At 42.4% G+C, this 18,379-nt stretch overlaps 1 protein-coding gene across 1 annotated transcript; it reads left to right on the top strand.

The window, feature by feature from the left end:
- The first annotated feature begins 2,632 nt into the window (after nucleotides 1-2,632).
- On the top strand, nucleotides 2,633-17,583 carry gfpt2 (glutamine-fructose-6-phosphate transaminase 2). The gene is made up of 19 exons (XM_062393866.1): nucleotides 2,633-2,784; nucleotides 3,876-3,983; nucleotides 4,810-4,917; nucleotides 5,109-5,234; nucleotides 5,573-5,631; nucleotides 6,335-6,469; nucleotides 7,862-7,923; nucleotides 9,589-9,668; nucleotides 12,538-12,655; nucleotides 12,801-12,964; nucleotides 13,273-13,368; nucleotides 13,606-13,703; nucleotides 13,795-13,915; nucleotides 14,107-14,264; nucleotides 14,494-14,608; nucleotides 14,914-15,041; nucleotides 15,154-15,321; nucleotides 15,520-15,681; nucleotides 16,487-17,583. Exons 1-19 carry the CDS (start codon nucleotides 2,778-2,780, stop codon nucleotides 16,529-16,531), a joined length of 2,058 nt encoding a protein of 685 aa, XP_062249850.1. The 5' UTR covers nucleotides 2,633-2,777; the 3' UTR covers nucleotides 16,532-17,583.
- The last annotated feature ends 796 nt before the right edge of the window (nucleotides 17,584-18,379 follow it).

Genomic DNA, 18,379 nt, shown 5'->3' with positions numbered 1-18,379 from the left:
TGGTTGTATCCTGTCACATAACCACCATGATGGTAACGTGTTGTTCATTGTTAGAGCACATCGCAATTAGAGGCAACTAGAGGCATTAAAGTCAGAACAGACAGTCACGGAATTATTCCTTGATAATCTGCGGCAAAATCTCGCAGGTGCCCATCAATTTATATCACCGTAGTCATTAAGGAACCTTTGATCCTTAGGGTGGATCTCAATGGATAACAAAGTAATGGTGCACAAGTAATTCAATTGATTAATCCTTTAAGCCCGCAGAGGAATGCAGTTCTTTGACCTGTATCCCTGGTTCTGACTCACGCACACCCATCACACACCTGAACAAGTGTCAGCACACAATCGAAAGAAGAGAGAAGCCTAAATGTTAACAGCGTGGATTGTCTCGTGAAATGTTTCAAACTAATATCAGGGGAGAATATACCTATAGGCAGTGTATAAAACAAGCAGTAAATTTGAACTGTATAGACACAAACCTGCAGTAATTGATATTTAGTGTATGTAGTTTTGTGTAGCTTTTCCTGGGTGTGAGGCTTCGGATAAGTACACTTTCAAAATGGTTCTACCCCCGTCCTCCTTCGTCATGATGGCGTATGGGCTGATGTGGTTTGGACAAAGCGAGGTGAGGCGTGCTACTTGGCCAGACGATCACACATTCCTAACAAATGGACGTGGACAGCAAGTGGACGAGCTGTCGTCAGAAGGGAAAACCCACGAGGCCTTTTCATACTTCTCTGCTTGTCTGCCTTTCTTATGCTTCCCTCCCCACACACCGTCTCACACGATCTCTCGCTGTTCCGTGTCTCCCGGCAGCCGAAGGAGCAGAGGCAGGGATGAGCAGATTCTGCCTCAAGACCCTTCACCTATAACTTTCATATTTCACTTTCATTTAACTTTCATATCAAGTCCAAGCATTATCAAATCATAGTATATGCAAGAACTTTTATATGTCTAATGCAAATAAACTTTAATCTATCGCAATAAATCTGTAGAAACTAGACCCCACCCTAACTCAATTAGTTTCTATCACTCATGCTTGCTCGGAATGCAGTCTTGCCAACAAATCTGGGTTCAGCAGGTCCATCAACTTGCTGAAGGTAGAAGCAGTGTGAAGGTGGTGCCACACGTGTCACAAGTGATGTGGTTGCTGTGTAGGCTTTTAATTTGATCTTAGGTTTGATACGTCTGCTTCAACAAGTGTGTGAGGGAGTAATGTGAATAAACACTGAAGAAATCCAACGTATCCAGTCACATAGTGGAGTTGATGGTGTAATAATCTCTGTTGAATCTCAGACGTAAAATATAAATCTGACCCGGCATCTCACCAGATTATTACTATGTGCTTCAAACCCGGCACGATTATAATGAAGTGCTTCTGGTTTAGGATGAATGTAATTCCTTAATGCTCTATATTTCGAATGTTTCAAAATAAAAGAACTGTTGTCATTGTGCTAGCTCATCAAAATCCCAAGTGTCATCGTGGAAGCATTTTGTGTCTGTTAAAGGTTCAGTGTGTAGAATTGAGTGACATCTAGTGGTGAAGTACACTGAATACCCCTCACCTCACCCTCCTGGGCTAGCCTTCAGTTGCCATAAAAACTCAAAAGGTGTTAAGTTGTCCAGCCTGGGCTACTGTAAATCACATGGTGGCCTCCGTAGAGATTTATAAAAGGCCCATTCCAGGGTAATGAAAACAACATATCGTACAATTTAGATTAAACAAACTGGAGAAAACACCACTAAAATTATTTAAAATTCCATAGATCCCTTTCACCTAAATCTTACACACTGGACCTTTAAGATTTACAGAAGAAAATCTACCAATATATATAAAAGAAACTATATTATAAAATATAAATATAAGCAAAAAAGCATCAAATACTTATTCATTAAAATAAAAATTGCAAACCTATATGAGCTTACTCCCCACACACCCTGGATTTGTTAGGTCGTTTCAGAACTAGTGACTGATCAATTCTACTTTGTTTATTATTTCTTTTTTTCCAGAACATAATTCGTAATTCCTCAGGGACTGCACTCATTTGCATTTATTTCCCTCCCTTGTTCCTCATTCTTTTGTAACCACTGATTAACTCACTGTCACTAAGTTCTCCACAACTAAATACAACTTAGCAAGAGTACAAGAACATAAACAGATTACCAACAATGTTTCCAAAAATACTTTCCCTATTGTTCTCATTCAAGTAAATCCATTTCTAATGATTTCCAAATTAATAAATGGTGAAAGGGTAATTATGAAAAAGATAAAATCAATCTTGTCCAAGATTTGTCCAAGGTTTGTTGAAGAAAAGGTCCAAGTGTCAGGACCAGGCCTTCAACCAACAAAACGACGGATGAAAGAAGCGAGCGACAGCTGAAGACATCATTCGTGTTTGACAGCTGCATAAAGTGAACCGGCGACTCCTCAGCGCCGATCACGTGAACAGGCGGGTCTAACATGTCCCTGAGGGAACAGGCGACCTATCCATCTCTGCCAGGTGGAGCAGCGGACACCTGTGCGCCACGCAGCGCAGTGCGCGCGGCACAGAGGAGGAGGAGGAGGCGGAGGAGGAGGAGGAGGCAGAGGAGGCGCGGCCCGCCGACTCTCCAGGAAGCCCCATTAAAATGCACGGTGGGAGGGAACCGGAGCGTGTAGTCGCCCTGGATCCGACGCCAGAGACACAGAAGCAGACAGCATCTCTCCAGCAACCCGGGGGGAACTTACCGACGCGCCGCTTCCTTACTGACAGATCCTCGCCCGAGCTCGAGCCATGTGTGGTAAGCTCTCTTATCGTCCCGGGACTTTATTTCCCAACTTGCCGCGGGGAGCTGAGAGTTTTACGCCCGAAACCAATGACCAGACTTCGCTCCTGTCTGAGTCCGAAGCTGGGATAGCGTCATAGCGATGCTCTGTGTGTAATCTCAGTGACACCGCGACCGATCAGCAAAGTTATCCGATCACATGCTCAGGTTTACGTATTTATCCGGACCTTAGAATGATCTTAGTGGGGAATGTGCCTACGTGCCTTTTCTTTTCCATCCGGGTGGATTCTTGAAGAGTTTTTCGCGTAAATGCAACGTGTCAGTGTTTTTAGGGGGGGGGGGGGTGGACATACAGGTCATACCAGTTACTGTTATGAATTAAAAAAAAAAAAAAGACACGCGCATCAACACTAGCCTGCGTTCGACACCCCTTTTGACGTCAATCATCCACAATAGTCGAGGGAGCTGTTTAAGGAGCTGTCACGTTCACGGCTCAGGGGGGGGGAATCGACATCAGTCCTCCGGCCTCTCTTCATCCTGTCTGCGAGGAGGAGGCTGGGTCCACCGCAGCTGGCCGGGCCCTACCTGGCTGCTCCAACACTGCGCGCAATGTGCGTCCGTCAATGGTCATCTCTGTGCCTGCGGGAGGAGAGCTGCCCGGAACATTCCTGCACACGCACACACCCACACAAACACACACACACACACACACACACACACACACACACACACGCACACACACAGAGAGGAGATCGTGGGGGTCAACTTGTTTTAAATAATGCAAGGATGCTTCAGCTTGTTTAAATCATGTAATTAAACTTCTGCCTGTTGAGTGTTCTCCTTCTTCCCGTTAATTACCACACGGAGATGATATACAAGCAAGATGTCGATCTCCCTGAGCATCCATAACTCTCACCATCATCGATCAAACAAAAAGAACAACACTTAATGGCTGTGTTAAATGTTGTTCCTTTGCTAATCCTTTAACAAATCAATTAGACGTATCGAAAATCAAATACGCCTCATGTGTGCTTTGCAGTCGCGTGAACCGCTTTGACCATGTCAGAGGATTCAAGTCAAGTTCTCTCTCTGTGCCGCCATTAAAGGGATCTTTGCCTACCTGAATTACCAAGTGCCTCGCACCAGAAGGGAGGTATTTGAGACGCTGGTGAAGGGACTGCAGCGCCTGGAGTACAGAGGGTACGATTCAGCAGGTAAGACACACGGCTACACAGAGCTGCCACACACATTACCACACACCCGCACAAACCATGCAAACACACTAATAGTTCTCCTCGGCAGCATCCGTGTGTCAGGTCCTCAAACACAATCCAATCCAGGCATTATTTCACCACAAACAGAAGAAAAATGATTAAGCATGTTGACGATATCAGTCATTATGACAAGTAATAGCTTTCAGAACATCCTATTCCATTCAGCTGGTTCTGTTTGCATGAACCATATTGGCTATTTGAATGAAGGCCAGATCAAATATTGACTGAAATGAAGAGACATTGTAACGACAGGTGAAACTACTTTCCAGAGTACAGCCACACCTTTAATCACACATCCATTGTTTATGGTTGTCATAGAGCATTCTTTTGTTGAGTGATATAATGGTGGCAGGGACTGTCATTGCCAATGGTAATGTTTGGAGAAATAAAATGTCCTCCTTGGATATTTTACATTGAGCGCACGCACACATGCACACACATACACACACACACACTAACACACACATTCCAACCTGACACTAAAAAGTATTAACCGTCAAGTAGCCCTTTGAAGTTGTGAAGACAGACCACTCACGATGACAGTTATAACAATTTTCTTACACATTACCTCAGGTACTATTGCGTTCAATTACTTTGATCCCCTCGGAAACACACAGCCCTCATCTTCCCAAACAGTGTCTCTTGGTGAAGATTTCAGTTTGACCTCTCATCATTAAGAAAAAGAAAAACTTTCAAAGGGACAGTTGTGTGTTTGGTGTATCTCTGTGTGACTCTTTGGACGACTCTTCCCTCCGTCTGTTCGCAGGTATTGCTGTGGACGGCCCTGACAAGTCGGGCACTGACATCAACAGTCACACCATCTGCTTGATCAAGAAGACTGGAAAGGTCAAGGCCCTGGATGAGGAGCTACACAGTGAGTTCATGCACATTTCACCCTTTCATTTTTTTTAACGATATTATTGTTACATACATGAACTATAGACTCAAAGTAGGTTTCAATGATTAGTTATCATTAGATTATAAGATTAGACTTTACAATAGCGTTTGATGGTAGTAGTTGCAGGGTTGTATGATCAGTAAAAAGTTTGGTGTTGTGTGTTCCAGAAAAAGACACACTGGACCTGGAGGCCAAGCTGTACACACACTTTGGCATCGCTCACACTCGCTGGGCCACGCACGGAGAGCCGAGTGCCGTGAACTGCCACCCTCATCGCTCTGACAAGGAAAATGGTAAATACCTCACATGCAAGTTAACACTGTGTCATATTACATTTGAAATTGAACTGATTTCCTGGAATCGCTTCATTGTCAACATGTTCACACACCCTCTTTCTGTCCTGCACATCCATTTCCTTGTCAGCCATGCATTTGGTGCACGGGTGTGTCAATGACATATCCTTGTATGACCAAGTGCAAAGTGTAAAACCTGTTTATGGTATTTAGTATATTATATACAATTTCAGCCTATTATTACATGGTTACTGTGATGAGGATGCTTTATGTCTTTATGATAGTTTTGGACCTTCTGACCCTTTATCTAATCTTCTTATTTCCACTGCCTTTAACAGAGTTTGTTGTCATCCACAATGGCATCATCACCAACTACAAAGAGCTGAAGGAGTACCTGGTAAGTCACGCTATCATCAGGAAATTCCAGTTTTATTTTACTTTGCAGTCCGTCATACTTACGCATGTCAGGAAGACAATGTGAGAATGTGTGGTATGTTGTTCTATCTTATGCAAAGCGTTTGGAAGTGGACTAAACTGGTTTGACAAAAGCACATTATTATTTTTAGCATTTGTTACAAGGTCTGTCTCTGGGTAATTTATTTCATTAAATGAAGTCGGTAGTTAGCCAGGCCAAAGTTTTCGTTGTCTGAACATAATGTCACCATTTCAGCTGAAACCGCACACTATGTAAAAAGAGGGACAATGTGTCTCTACTTCCTACCTTCATCTGAGTTAGTCTCAGCTGTCAATCATGACGTTTAACCTCGTTTTTAATCGTCAAATAACAAATTAAAGCCAAACTTAAAGGAACAGTTAACAGTTGAACAAACATCTGTGTGCTAAGAACTCCCTAAAATAAAGGAAAATAATCTTTGAGAAAGAATTACTAAACATAACTTAAAGCTAACATGGAGGAGGATTTATGACCTATACTGCAGCCGGCCACCAAGTGGCGATCAAGATATTCCGGGGCTTCACTTTTGAGGAGCAGTCATGTCGTCCATCTTTATATACAGAATGAGGCTGAAATAAATATGGATTTATGGTTCATCTCAGGGTGTGTTTCTTCATATAAACTGTTTATCTTTCCTTTTTCCCAGATCGCCAAAGGATACGAGTTTGAGTCAGAGACGGACACAGAGGTGATCCCGAAATTGATCAAATATGTTTACGACAACCGTGAGAACGACAACGTCACTTTCTCCACGCTGGTTGAGAGAGTCATTCCGCAGCTGGTGAGTTGCTCTCACATTCAATGACGCACACAAGCCCACTTTATGGCAGATCGGGGGAGGAGGGGCTGTTGTTACATCTTCCTCTTCTGTAAATACTCTTGGTTATTTCACTTTTATTTCTTTGTGTCGAGTGGCGCTCAGCACACTTTTCTTGGCTCCTCTGCTTCATCTCTGTGTTAAGAGTCGGACATTGTTTATTACCAGCATCCTGGTAACCATGAAGCGTCGCATCATAGTTACCAGGACACACACATGCATTAATTTGCTCACATTCAGCAGTTTGAAACTTTGAAAACACAGAAAACACATCACAAAAACAGCGTCCATGGCAACCACCCTTACTGCATCAGGAGTGACATCATCACTCGTAGAAACACATTTTTTTCCGGGTGAGGTCAACATGTTTCCCCCATTGTGTGGCTCCCATGCTCGAGAGTTTCACACCTCTCAGCTGGAAGGAGGTCTCGCTCCACAGAACTACAGAGAAGGCAAGAGTAGCCATTTTGGATCTGGAGTAATAGGAACCAGACAGTTTAACAAATTAATGCAAGTCGATGTGATGTCCTCTGGGACACACACACGCGTGGTGCGTGTGTGTGTCCCAGAGGACATCACATCAACTTGTATTAATTTGGGAGTTAGCCTAACCATTACCTTAACCTTAACCTAAAATTTACCTAAGTTAACCCAAACCAAAACCTAACCATACAACTTGTCTTCCCCTTAAAATGTAATGGTTTACATTAAGGGGACTTGCTTTTGTTGCCCATAAGGAAGACCCCATACTGGGATGCTTTTAACAGATTTACGTCCCAAGAACATGAGTAATGGACACCACTCACACACACACACACACACACACACACACACACACACACACACACACACACACACCAACACAACCCTCAAACGTCCCTTTAAACAAGTGAGAAACAACCAAGATGTCCTCACACTGTAAGATCTATGGTCAACATGGTGTAAGTACACAGAAACCCAGAAACAGTTCTGCTTATAGAAGGCACCGGGGGGCCGTGCTTTCGAAATACAGATGACATTAAACAATAAAGTACTTATTTCTCTTAACCCCCCCTGCCTGAATCTCCCCCCCCCCCCCCACACACACACACAATTTCCCAACACTCGCCTGCCCCACATCCCCACCACCGCTACCAAACCTCTCGGGGCCTAAAGAAACATTTGCTTGTGTTCAGAAAATGTTTCTGTGAAGGGTTATACACACTCGCTAGGAGCCCACTGCACGTTTAGTATTTTTTTTTTCTGTGGAATTGTTTTCCCTCCTCTTCCCTCACAGCCTCGTTTAACCTTGGCATATATTTTCACTCCTTCAAGTAAATGTAAACTCTGTGTTTCCTCTGCTTCTCTGTGTGTCAGGAGGGGGCCTTCGCTCTGGTGTTTAAAAGCCGTCATTTCCCTGGAGATGCTGTTTCCACCAGGTTAGTACACACACATGCGCACACACACAAAAAACACACACAGGCATTTAACTTAATATAATGTTCCATTATCTCTGGGATGGTCCAAGACCCACTGGATGTGACTCATCCCTGTTGTTGCCACTGTGAAGCAACACCACATGTGATTCTGTGACTCTTTTATTCACTCATCGTGGCTTATCTTAGCCTGCGTCCACTACGCTGGTCTTACTATAAAGCGTAATTGTGCTGGTTTTCATCTGCAAGTGTGTTGGTTCTGTCTGCGTCATAAGACTCAAGGCAAAGGGATTCATGGTTGATTTCATGTTCCTCCCCTCCCTCCCTCCCTCCTGGGCCTCTGGCCTCTGGGCTGCCAGACCCGCACCTCCTTTCTCTGTGACTCATTAATGGAGAGACTATATAGAGTTTCCACTTTCAGGTCCGGGAAATACAGCAAGACTCCTGGTTAATTACGTCTCATCATTTTATCAGGCTTCATACGTTTGGTGGTTCAGTGAGCTGTCATGGATTAGGGGAAGGCATGCTGCTGGAGCATGCCAGTGGGAGAACAAGAGGGAGTGGAGGGAGGAGGGCAGATGGGCAACAACATGAAGACAGAGAAGTGGACTGTAACTTTTGGTTCACGCAGGTCGCCTATCAGTGCTGGAAAGGCTGCTCCCTGGCACTCGCTGCATGGCATACAGTGGATTGTCTGTTTGACAGACTTGACTCAGAGAGCTGATAGTGTTGCTGCTGCTGCTAGTTTAACTCGGTGTAGCTTTGTGGTTGACATAGTGAGAAGTCAGCCTTGTTTCCCAGGATGAAGGAATACAGGAATGTTTGTAATTATGATGTTTATGATGCCTGTCAGCTCCCACCCTTTGTCATCAAGGACCTTTCACTTCTCTTTCCAACACTTGATCTTTGTCTTACTTACTCTCTCTTCTTTCATCCCTTCTTCCCGTCTCTCTCTCTCCCTCCCTTAGGGTAAATAGTGAATTGGATAGTGAACACATGTTTCTGTTTGCGAGCCTTCCCTTTTCTAAAAGCCCCACACCCTTTAAAACAACCAGCGCTCTTACGTCAATGCAGCTGAGCCCCAGAGAAATCTGCACCTCGGAGAGCGAGAAGTGATCCGTACGCAGCAAGACAAGAAATTAGGTGTTTCTGAAGATTTGCTGACGTAACAGCTTGTTTTTTTTATTATTATGCTGTTCTCACCGCGTCACAGGAGGAGTCTGTAAAGGTTAAATCTCCTCTCATCCCTCCCAGTCACCTGTCAAACCTCCACAGCCAGTAGGAGGATCCCACATAGAATCAATAAGGAAGCAGTGACTTGATCCAGGAACTGTGAGCAAATCCTACTAGGATGTAGATAAAGGATTCAAGATTGAAAGGCGCATTGTGTGTGTGTGTGTGTGGGGGGGGGGGGGGCTGTCGAGTACAAATCTGTGTAATAATAATTTTGCACAATAAAAATTCTGTTATAAAACTCGAGGGAGATAGCTGAGGATCATTAGAGGAGTGATGCAGTGGGACAGGATGTCATGTTGTCTCCTCGCTCTATTTTCACATGACGGTGTGTGTTTGACATTATTGTGCGTCCACGAAGCCTAATCCTCGCCTCCCCCACACCGTCCCTGCCTCTCCTTCCATCTCTGACCCGTGTCTTTCTTGTCTCGCCAGGAGAGGAAGTCCATTGCTCATTGGAGTGCGAAGTGAGCACGAGCTGTCCACCGAGGACATCCCCGTCCAGTACAACAACGGTGAGCTCTGTTCCTGTTTCTTTCTTACTACGCAGCCTAAATCTCTGCCTATGTGCACGCTCACACACAGACACACATCGTTAAGAGCATCTACACAAAGCTTAGATAACAGAACCAGTGTAAGATGTATACACCGGATATATACACAGCCTTTATCTAGAACCATCTTGTCTAAAGCCTGCCATTACTGTGCCTGTTTGAGGGGTTATCCTGCTCTCCTTCCACTTCAGGCCTGTTACTGTTTTCAAATACATAAAAACAATATAGACTATTTTAGACCAAAATATATGTTTAATAAAACGATGAGCATAAATAAATAAGCAGCAAGGAGATCCAGTGTTCACCTGAGGTAAACTCCTTCTGCTTCTGGATCCAAAATATTAAACCATTCTCATTGTTTCTTGAGAAAATGGAACCAATGACAGGTTTGCAGTCACCAAAAAAATGTCCCCTCCCCAAGAGAGGCAGCTTCCGCGTCGGTGTGGTTCTTTCTTCTCATTAGACCAATTCTTGCACGGTCTTTTCAAAGTCCAGATTTTCATGAGGAATTGGTGCTAAAGTGACAAAAGATTAACTATTTTTATTATTTGTGAACCTCCACTGTCAAATGGTTCGAAGCCTAAACTACCAACATTTAAAAAGATGACCTATTTTCTCTTAATAGCACAAGAGGAAGATGTTTATCACAACAGCCCCCCGAGCTGCCATAAAGTGGGCTTATTGTGACTTTATCTCCATTTATTCCCCTTTAAGTGGCCCTAATACTCCATCGTACTGGCTGCATCCTGGACTTTTGTTAGGTTAAAGAAGTACAAACAAACCAGACCATTTCTTTCCCCAGTAATGTTTATTTGGCACTGCGCTCTGGAGACAGGTCTGACTGAGCGGAGCCAAAAACAAACTTGTTCCTGCTGATAGTCCTCTAACAGGGTCTGAGAGTGTCTGAGAGAGATAAAGATACGCCAACTGTCTCGGTCATGTACGCAACAACGGGCCCTTTGACACACTGAGCTGTGTGATAACGCATCATAAAAGTATAAAACTGGAAGATGAAGGAAATGCAAATTAATTTTATTTTAACGCTACACCAACATCCAAATGGGATTGTTTCATTACCTCCCATTAAGTTCAGAAACTCTGCAACATCGCGGCCCTCGGAAGCTCTCGGTCCAAATCCTGTTCATTCCTGCAAAGAGTTTAAGTTCTTGTGAATTAAAAATGAATAAGCCAGACACACTGAGACAGGATTAAATATTTGTCTGGGACTATTTTCGGCAACTGATATGTTGCTCTTGAGAGTATTTAAAGCTACAGGATGGTGTCGGTGGGATCGACGATGAGTAAACGACAGGACTTTTGTCATCCACTGCAACAGTGTGGGTTATAGATCTGTATGTTGTTTATTTGTTTATATTGATGATAGGGATCAGGCTATCGGGCTTTGGATACAAAGGAGTAAGGTTTATTAAGAGTTAATAAGGTCAACGTAAAGTAAAGTTAGTTTAAACAAAGTAAATATTTAACTAGAATTACCCTTCAATCAATTATTACCTTGGTTCAACAAGCTATTTAAACAGTCACAGATTTCCATTTTGTACACTCAGACTCAAATAAACCTGACAGGTGTACAGTTCATTATGTTCTTAGTTCTGATAGTGAAATAAATATTAAATATTCTCTCGACTCTATTTGGTTCTGTTATTTATTGTGAAGTAAAGCTTTATTCACCAACTTTAGAGCCAGGTGATTGTTGCCCAGGGTGTCAATTAAAAAGTTAATTTTGTATTGTTCTAAATAGAAAGTAGAAGAAGAAAGAGGAAAAAATGATTCGTCGTCATTATTAGTTAATAGCTGTCAGCAACGGTCTGCCTGTTGCTGCTCTGTACAGTGTGTGTTACTGTTACCCTCTTCCCTGTCTTATCAGTTTATTTCAAATGTATGGCTCTTAATGGCACTAGTGGGTCCAGTCCAAAGTCCAAGGCGGAACTGGTTGATTTGTTGCTATGCGGGATCTGTAGCGGTGGACTAATAAAGGGTTTTCAATGGCCTGTGCAGATATTTAGAGAGCAGGTATATAATGTCAAAACTTAACTGAACATTTAATTAACACTAATCTGTGTTTGTTCAACTAGACCACAAGTAATACAAAAAACGATCACTGTCCAAAAAATAAGATTTAACATGAAAGCCTGTAGATGCATCTGCAGACATGCGTTTATCTGACGGACAAAAAACAATATCGTAAAATGATCTGGCAGAGTTCATCTCAGATTTTGTTAAAGGCCATTAGGTGCGCAGTTAGACATTTTTCAACTTTAACGCCCCCAACTGGTAACACCGAAAAATACACTGTGTTAGAAATGTACACTGCAGTTAACTACAGAACGTCTGATGATGAGATCACACCAGCTGCCTTTTCCATCAACATGTTGATGCTGTGACCCATGTGTACTGAGTAGTCCTTACAAAACCACATTTTTACTATAATCACACACACAAACACACATGCACCATGTTGAAAAAGTACCAGTCCCACTGTTACGGCTGATAGAAACCCTAACCCAACAAAGTCACTGCTTCTTTCACATCTCTTACTTCGTTTGTTAACATATAGCCCTTTGTGTACATTTATTTATGGCCATTAATGATTCATGATCTGGTTCACACTTTCTGATTGGGTCTAATGTCCCACAGAAAAGGTTTGTTTAATAAGATTTTCCCAGCATGTCAAACCCATCTCCCCCCGGGACTTGACTACATCTCGGAGTTAAGAGAAAGAATCCAAGCGATGAGCACATCTTGATTGCTTTAGTCACTCAAAATCACTGTGCGACCTCTGACCCTTAGTCTCTGACCTCTGACTCCCTAGGTCCTCCAAAGGAGGTGGTCCAGGAAAGGAACAGCCATAACCGTCCTGACTGCTCCGACCCCATCGACTCAGAGGGGGATGTGAGGGCTGTGGAGTACTACTTTGCCTCTGACGCCAGGTGAGAAACCATGGGACTGCAATATGGAGCCATGTTCTTACATTCTTAAAATCACCCCCCTCTTCCTTTCCTATTGCAGCCATATCTATACCCAAAAACTTCAGAGAAAAAACATTTTGCATTTGTCTTCCCTCTCCGCTTGCAGCGCCATCATTGAGCACACGAACAAGGTGCTGTACCTGGAGGACAACGACATCGCAGCGGTGACTGAGGGGAAACTGTCCATCCACAGGCTGAACCGGCAGGCCGGGGACGACCCTGTGAGGGCCATCCAGACCCTGCAGATGGAGCTGCAGCAGATCATGAAAGGTCAGGCGATCGTGGCTTCTGAAATATTGGAGGACAATTCATTCCTATTTAGTATGTTAACTTTGCACATTCAGTTTAGTATGAAAGAATATTTAAACATACAGTTTATGTTTGCATTTAAGAGATTATAGCACAGACTCAAATATTATACATGCAAACACACTGTATGATAGTCGTGCTACAAATCAATAGTCCCATGCTTGCTTGCCCTCTGCTGGCTGAATGAAAACATTATACTGCTTTTCATTTTTAAGCAAGTGTCAGTTTAGCAGATAATCTCATGTTCTCAAATAATCCTCACTCTTTAGGAAACTACGATGCCTTCATGCAGAAGGAGATCTTTGAGCAGCCGGAGTCAGTGGTCAACACTATGAGAGGCCGGATTTGTTCGGATTCCAACAAAGGTGAGTGGAATTCTAATAAGGTGTCTTGCCTTCTTCTACTTAGAGGGAAGCTCCTTGATCCCTTCAGTCAACATCAACAGGGACTAATTTAGCCCATTCCCAAGTATGTCCAACCCGTTAAATGCAGAGTGCATGTAAGATAACATGGCGGAAGCTGCTTTGTGAATGTTGATTGTCGTGCACTAAATCAACAGTATAGTGGAGCTGATGTAAATATCCTACCCTCCGTCTCCTCAGTGGTTCTCGGTGGGCTGAAGGACCATCTGAAAGAAATCAAGCGGTGCAGACGGTTAATCATGATCGGCTGTGGCACGAGCTTCCACGCGGCAGTGGGGGTAAGTAGAGCTGAGAATGACATTGAAGAATGATGATCATGTTGGTGAATGAGAGCGGCATGATGAGGATTTTTGTGTATCTGCACTTTAGACCCGACAGATCCTCGAGGAGCTCACAGAGCTGCCCGTCATGGTGGAGCTGGCGAGCGACTTCCTGGACCGCAACACTCCCGTTTTCAGAGATGATGTTTGCTTCTTCATCAGCCAGTCAGGTGACAGCAACACACAATATTCACACTCTGTACGACAACAAAAATGTGACCATGAAAGTGGCTTTAAAGAAAGATCTGATTCACACTGTCGGGTCTTTGGGTGAAACCTGAGGACAGGTTCATCCTCTTTTGAATTGTTTCTCAGACAGTGGCTTCATTAACATGTCTTTTCTTTCCCTCTGCTCGCCCAGGAGAGACAGCAGACACCTTGATGGCGCTGTGCTACTGCAAAGACCACGGCGCTCTAACAGTTGGTATAACCAACACTGTGGGCAGCTCCATTTGTAGAGAAACAGACTGTGGAGTCCATATCAATGCTGGGCCTGAGATAGGAGTGGCAAGCACCAAGGTACAGTTTATACCATACATCTAACACAGACTAGGCATCAAAGAAACACACACAAGACACATTTTTACACTTTAAATGAGTTGATATGTTTTTAAACAAAACATTGCATTTTACTTTATGTTCATTAAGTCATTGTTAAACTAAATATCTTAAAACAAGACTTACTTGCAAGATTGTGACGCCTCCTGTCCCACACCTCATGTTTGTGTTTCTTGTGTGTGTGACTCAGGCCTACACCAGTCAGTTTGTGGCCCTCATCATGTTTGGTCTCATGATGAGTGAGGACAGGCTCTCCCTACAGAAGAGAAGACTGGAGATCATCGACGGCCTCAGGGTGCTACCTGGTTAGTGCTCCAAAAAGACACGATTACATCACTGACAACTTAAATTAAATTAAATTAAAAACATGAGCGCTGGTCATGTTTTATTCAAAGTGTATTATTCAACACTATACCTCCTCAGGTCCTTAACAAAACACAGGCCGAGTGTGAATTAGATCAATGGCTCTCGAGATATGTATTCCACATACAGATAGACAGAGATCTATGGAATTATTAGAAATCTGCATTATCTGTGTAAAACCTTCACTGGGTCTAACTCTTAATTTTCAAGACTTTCACATGAACTCATTCTTCTCATAATCTTCTAGAGCTGATAAAGAAAGTGTTGACTCTGGATAATAAGATCAAGACCATCGCCAACGAGCTGTACGAGGAAAGGTCCCTTCTGGTCATGGGCCGTGGGTTCAACTATGCCACCTGCCTAGAGGGGGCGCTGGTGAGTTAAGAATGCCATGGTGGCCTTTAAAAGAAAAAAAATGACAGTCCACAAAGCTTAAAACAAAAAGCAGAGCGTGAACACACTCACATTTACTTTAATTCTAATGCAGAAAATCAAGGAGATCACGTACATGCACTCGGAAGGCATCCTGGCTGGGGAGCTGAAACACGGCCCTCTGGCGCTCATCGACAAAAACATGCCGGTCATCATGATCATCATGAGAGACGCCTGCTACACCAAGTGCCAGAATGCTCTGCAGCAAGTCACTGCCAGATCGGTAAGTCCTGGAAAAGCACGTTTTTTATTTGACATTAAGAGAGCGAAAGAAGACTTGTTTTGTTTATCATGAAGGTTTTGGCAGTATAAGAAGTATAAGGATGCAGAATACTGAATGATCTCATGGTGCAGACAACCCAAATCCATCACGAGTGATAGCGTCACATTGACTCACGTATGTTAATGTTGCTGTCGTCAGGGTCGGCCCATCATCCTGTGTTGCCAAGACGACCCTGAGGTGTCTAAGAATGCCTACAAGACGATCGAGCTGCCGCACACTGTGGACTGTCTGCAGGGCATCCTCTGCGTCATCCCCCTGCAGCTCCTGTCCTTCCACTTGGCCGTCCTGCGAGGATTTGACGTAAGTCGTCAAACACTCAGTCCGTCTCCACAAATTCTCAATGTAAACCAGTTTGACTAATTCTAGGTGTTTTTGCTCTAACGTTGCAAAAGTCATAAAACGGCTGAATGCCTATTGTCAACGTATCCACAAAATTCAATGAGACGTGTGAATTTGTGACTTTTTCTCTGGTCGATCAAACAATGAAATATTAGCACATTATATTTCTAGGCTATTTTACCAGGACAAAAAATCTGATCATGTTAAAATACTACAAATGCCACACTGGGTACATTTCACTAAGAGCCACTGTCTTCACCGGAGTTCATTATGTCAGTGTATGATGTAGACACGGATATGTTATATAAAAAAATCAATATTATTCTACGATCATTGTAGCTAAATACATTTTGCACACATTAACCACAATTTTGCCAATTTGCAATCAATAGTTTTTTATATAAATACATGTCATTGTTTGCATATACTGATAGTGTTGCATTAGTTTTACTACCATAGTATGTCTGAACCTTAAATAAATGATGTGGTTATAACATGAGTCTATCTGATATATGACTGGGTAGCGTAACACAAATGAATATGTCTGTTTTTTTAATTAATTATAAAAACAAAGTATAATTTCAGCATTTCAAAGGAATTTTATGTAAATGCCGGTCATGTCTCAGACTGCAGTACTGTGCCGCACTTTCTAAAACCTTTTCTGCCAAAGAGTTATTGTTTTCATTATACAACATTTAGAGTACAGCCACAGTCACTGATCACATATTGATCACTGGCAATAACAATCTGCCTTTTCTCTTTGCAGGTTGACTGTCCCAGGAACTTGGCCAAGTCTGTGACTGTGCAGTGAATACGGTTCACAGAGAGGAGACAGGAGGCTCATAGATTAACAGTGCAATCGTACATTTGAGCATTTAGTATGTGTGTGTGTGCGTGTATGTGATTGCGTGTGGATTGGGGGGAACTAGTGTGTGTGTGTGTAGGAAGGTGTGAATGAGCGAGTGAATGTGACAGATGGAAGGAGGTTTATATGGTGCAGTTCCTTTTATTAAGAAACTAGAGAGAAATGTGAAGTCGGACCAATACACTGCTGAGGACCTGCCAGTGCCATTGAGGCCTCGCGGAACAATCTATGAAATTCTCTGACAACAATCGAACATCCAAAGAAACATGAAATGCCTTTTTTTTTTAATCAATCTCAAGTTGAGCCGAAATCAAGTACACAAGGTATATTGAAGTGTTTACAGTTGTGCAATATTGGAACCAAATGTGCATTATGAATGTACACAATCATGAGTGAGGTGATTAATTATCTTTCTGTTTTGTCCTATTTCCATCGGGAGCTTCTTGAACATGTGTTGCACAATGGGAATTGTAGGAAATACAGTTTTGTTCCAGGGAGATCTCTGAGTTGTGATAATCATATTTTATGTATTTTGTTGCACACTCATGCAATTGCTGTGCCTGGTGGGACATCAACCCACAACTTTTTTACCAGAAGCTCCCAGAAGTTAGTTCCTCTCTCTGACGTGTTGGATTGATCCTTTTTACATTTTTATTATTCCATTGTAATTTAAAATATATATAGAATGTCTGGTGTGAATCTACAGTTTCCAAAGTTAGATTTTTTTTATATGGGGTGGAGCATTTCCATTGGCAAACACAAACATTATTAAAGAATAGTCTGGCAGCAAAATAAATGATGTACCATGATTTTTAATACCTTTGTTTTGACAGCCATTTTCTATGGGTTTACAGTAATGATAATGTTCTGTATTTATCAGATTTGTATTTTACAGGGCCTAAGAGAGGGTTTGATTTATATCTATAACTATGATTGTATTTTATATTATATGTTTTGTAGACATAAACCGAATATAAATCAATAAATAGATAAAGCTGTTTATTGTACTCACAGAGTGCAGCTATCCTTTCCTTATTTCTTGCTACCTACCTGTCATTGTGTCAATAATAGTATCAGAGGATACCATTTTTAAATAATTGCTTTTGTCTTGTGTTTTCTAAGTTGACAAATGGTTGGCTTGAGTCTGCATGGCCAGAACATTTTGAGATGCCTAGTATTTTATGGATTAATAAATAATATAAGTGAATAGAATACAATAATTTGTCCATCTTCTTCCTGTGCTTAGTTTTTCATGGGAATGAGCAGGTAATCTAACCCTAATCAATTATAAAATATCAATACAAATAGTAATCACATGGGGATATTTATGCTTTGAGTACTTTTGACATTTTAAATGTAGTTTTTTTATTATAGCCTTTGATCATTTTACTTTTACGAGTATTGGAGTATTTTAATGGGCTGATGTTGGTAGGCTACTTTTGAATATCTGAATATTTTGTGCACCATTATTAACGAATACACCGTCAATAATCGAATCCAATATACTACAGAATAATATATGAGGGGTCATTCTGGTGCATGTGTAAATATTTTTGATTCTGTAAGAAGTACTCTGTTTTTAGGATGTAAGTATTTTGCGATGTGTTAATTCAGAAATCGTTCAGTCAATGATCGGATGATAAAACCACGTTTGATGTGCTGAAATAAAGAAAAGTTTATTTTTGGGGGGGGGCGGGAGAGAAAAAAGTTTGCACCAGCGTTCACTCTGCGCGGTGACGTCACCGGCATGCTCGCCCTGCGCCTGTCGTGACGTCGCCTTCCTCCGCACCAGCC

Source organism: Platichthys flesus, chromosome 8 (assembly GCF_949316205.1).
Source record: "Platichthys flesus chromosome 8, fPlaFle2.1, whole genome shotgun sequence".
Classification (NCBI taxonomy): Eukaryota; Metazoa; Chordata; class Actinopteri; order Pleuronectiformes; family Pleuronectidae; genus Platichthys; species Platichthys flesus.
This window is presented reverse-complemented; position numbering and strand designations above follow the sequence as displayed.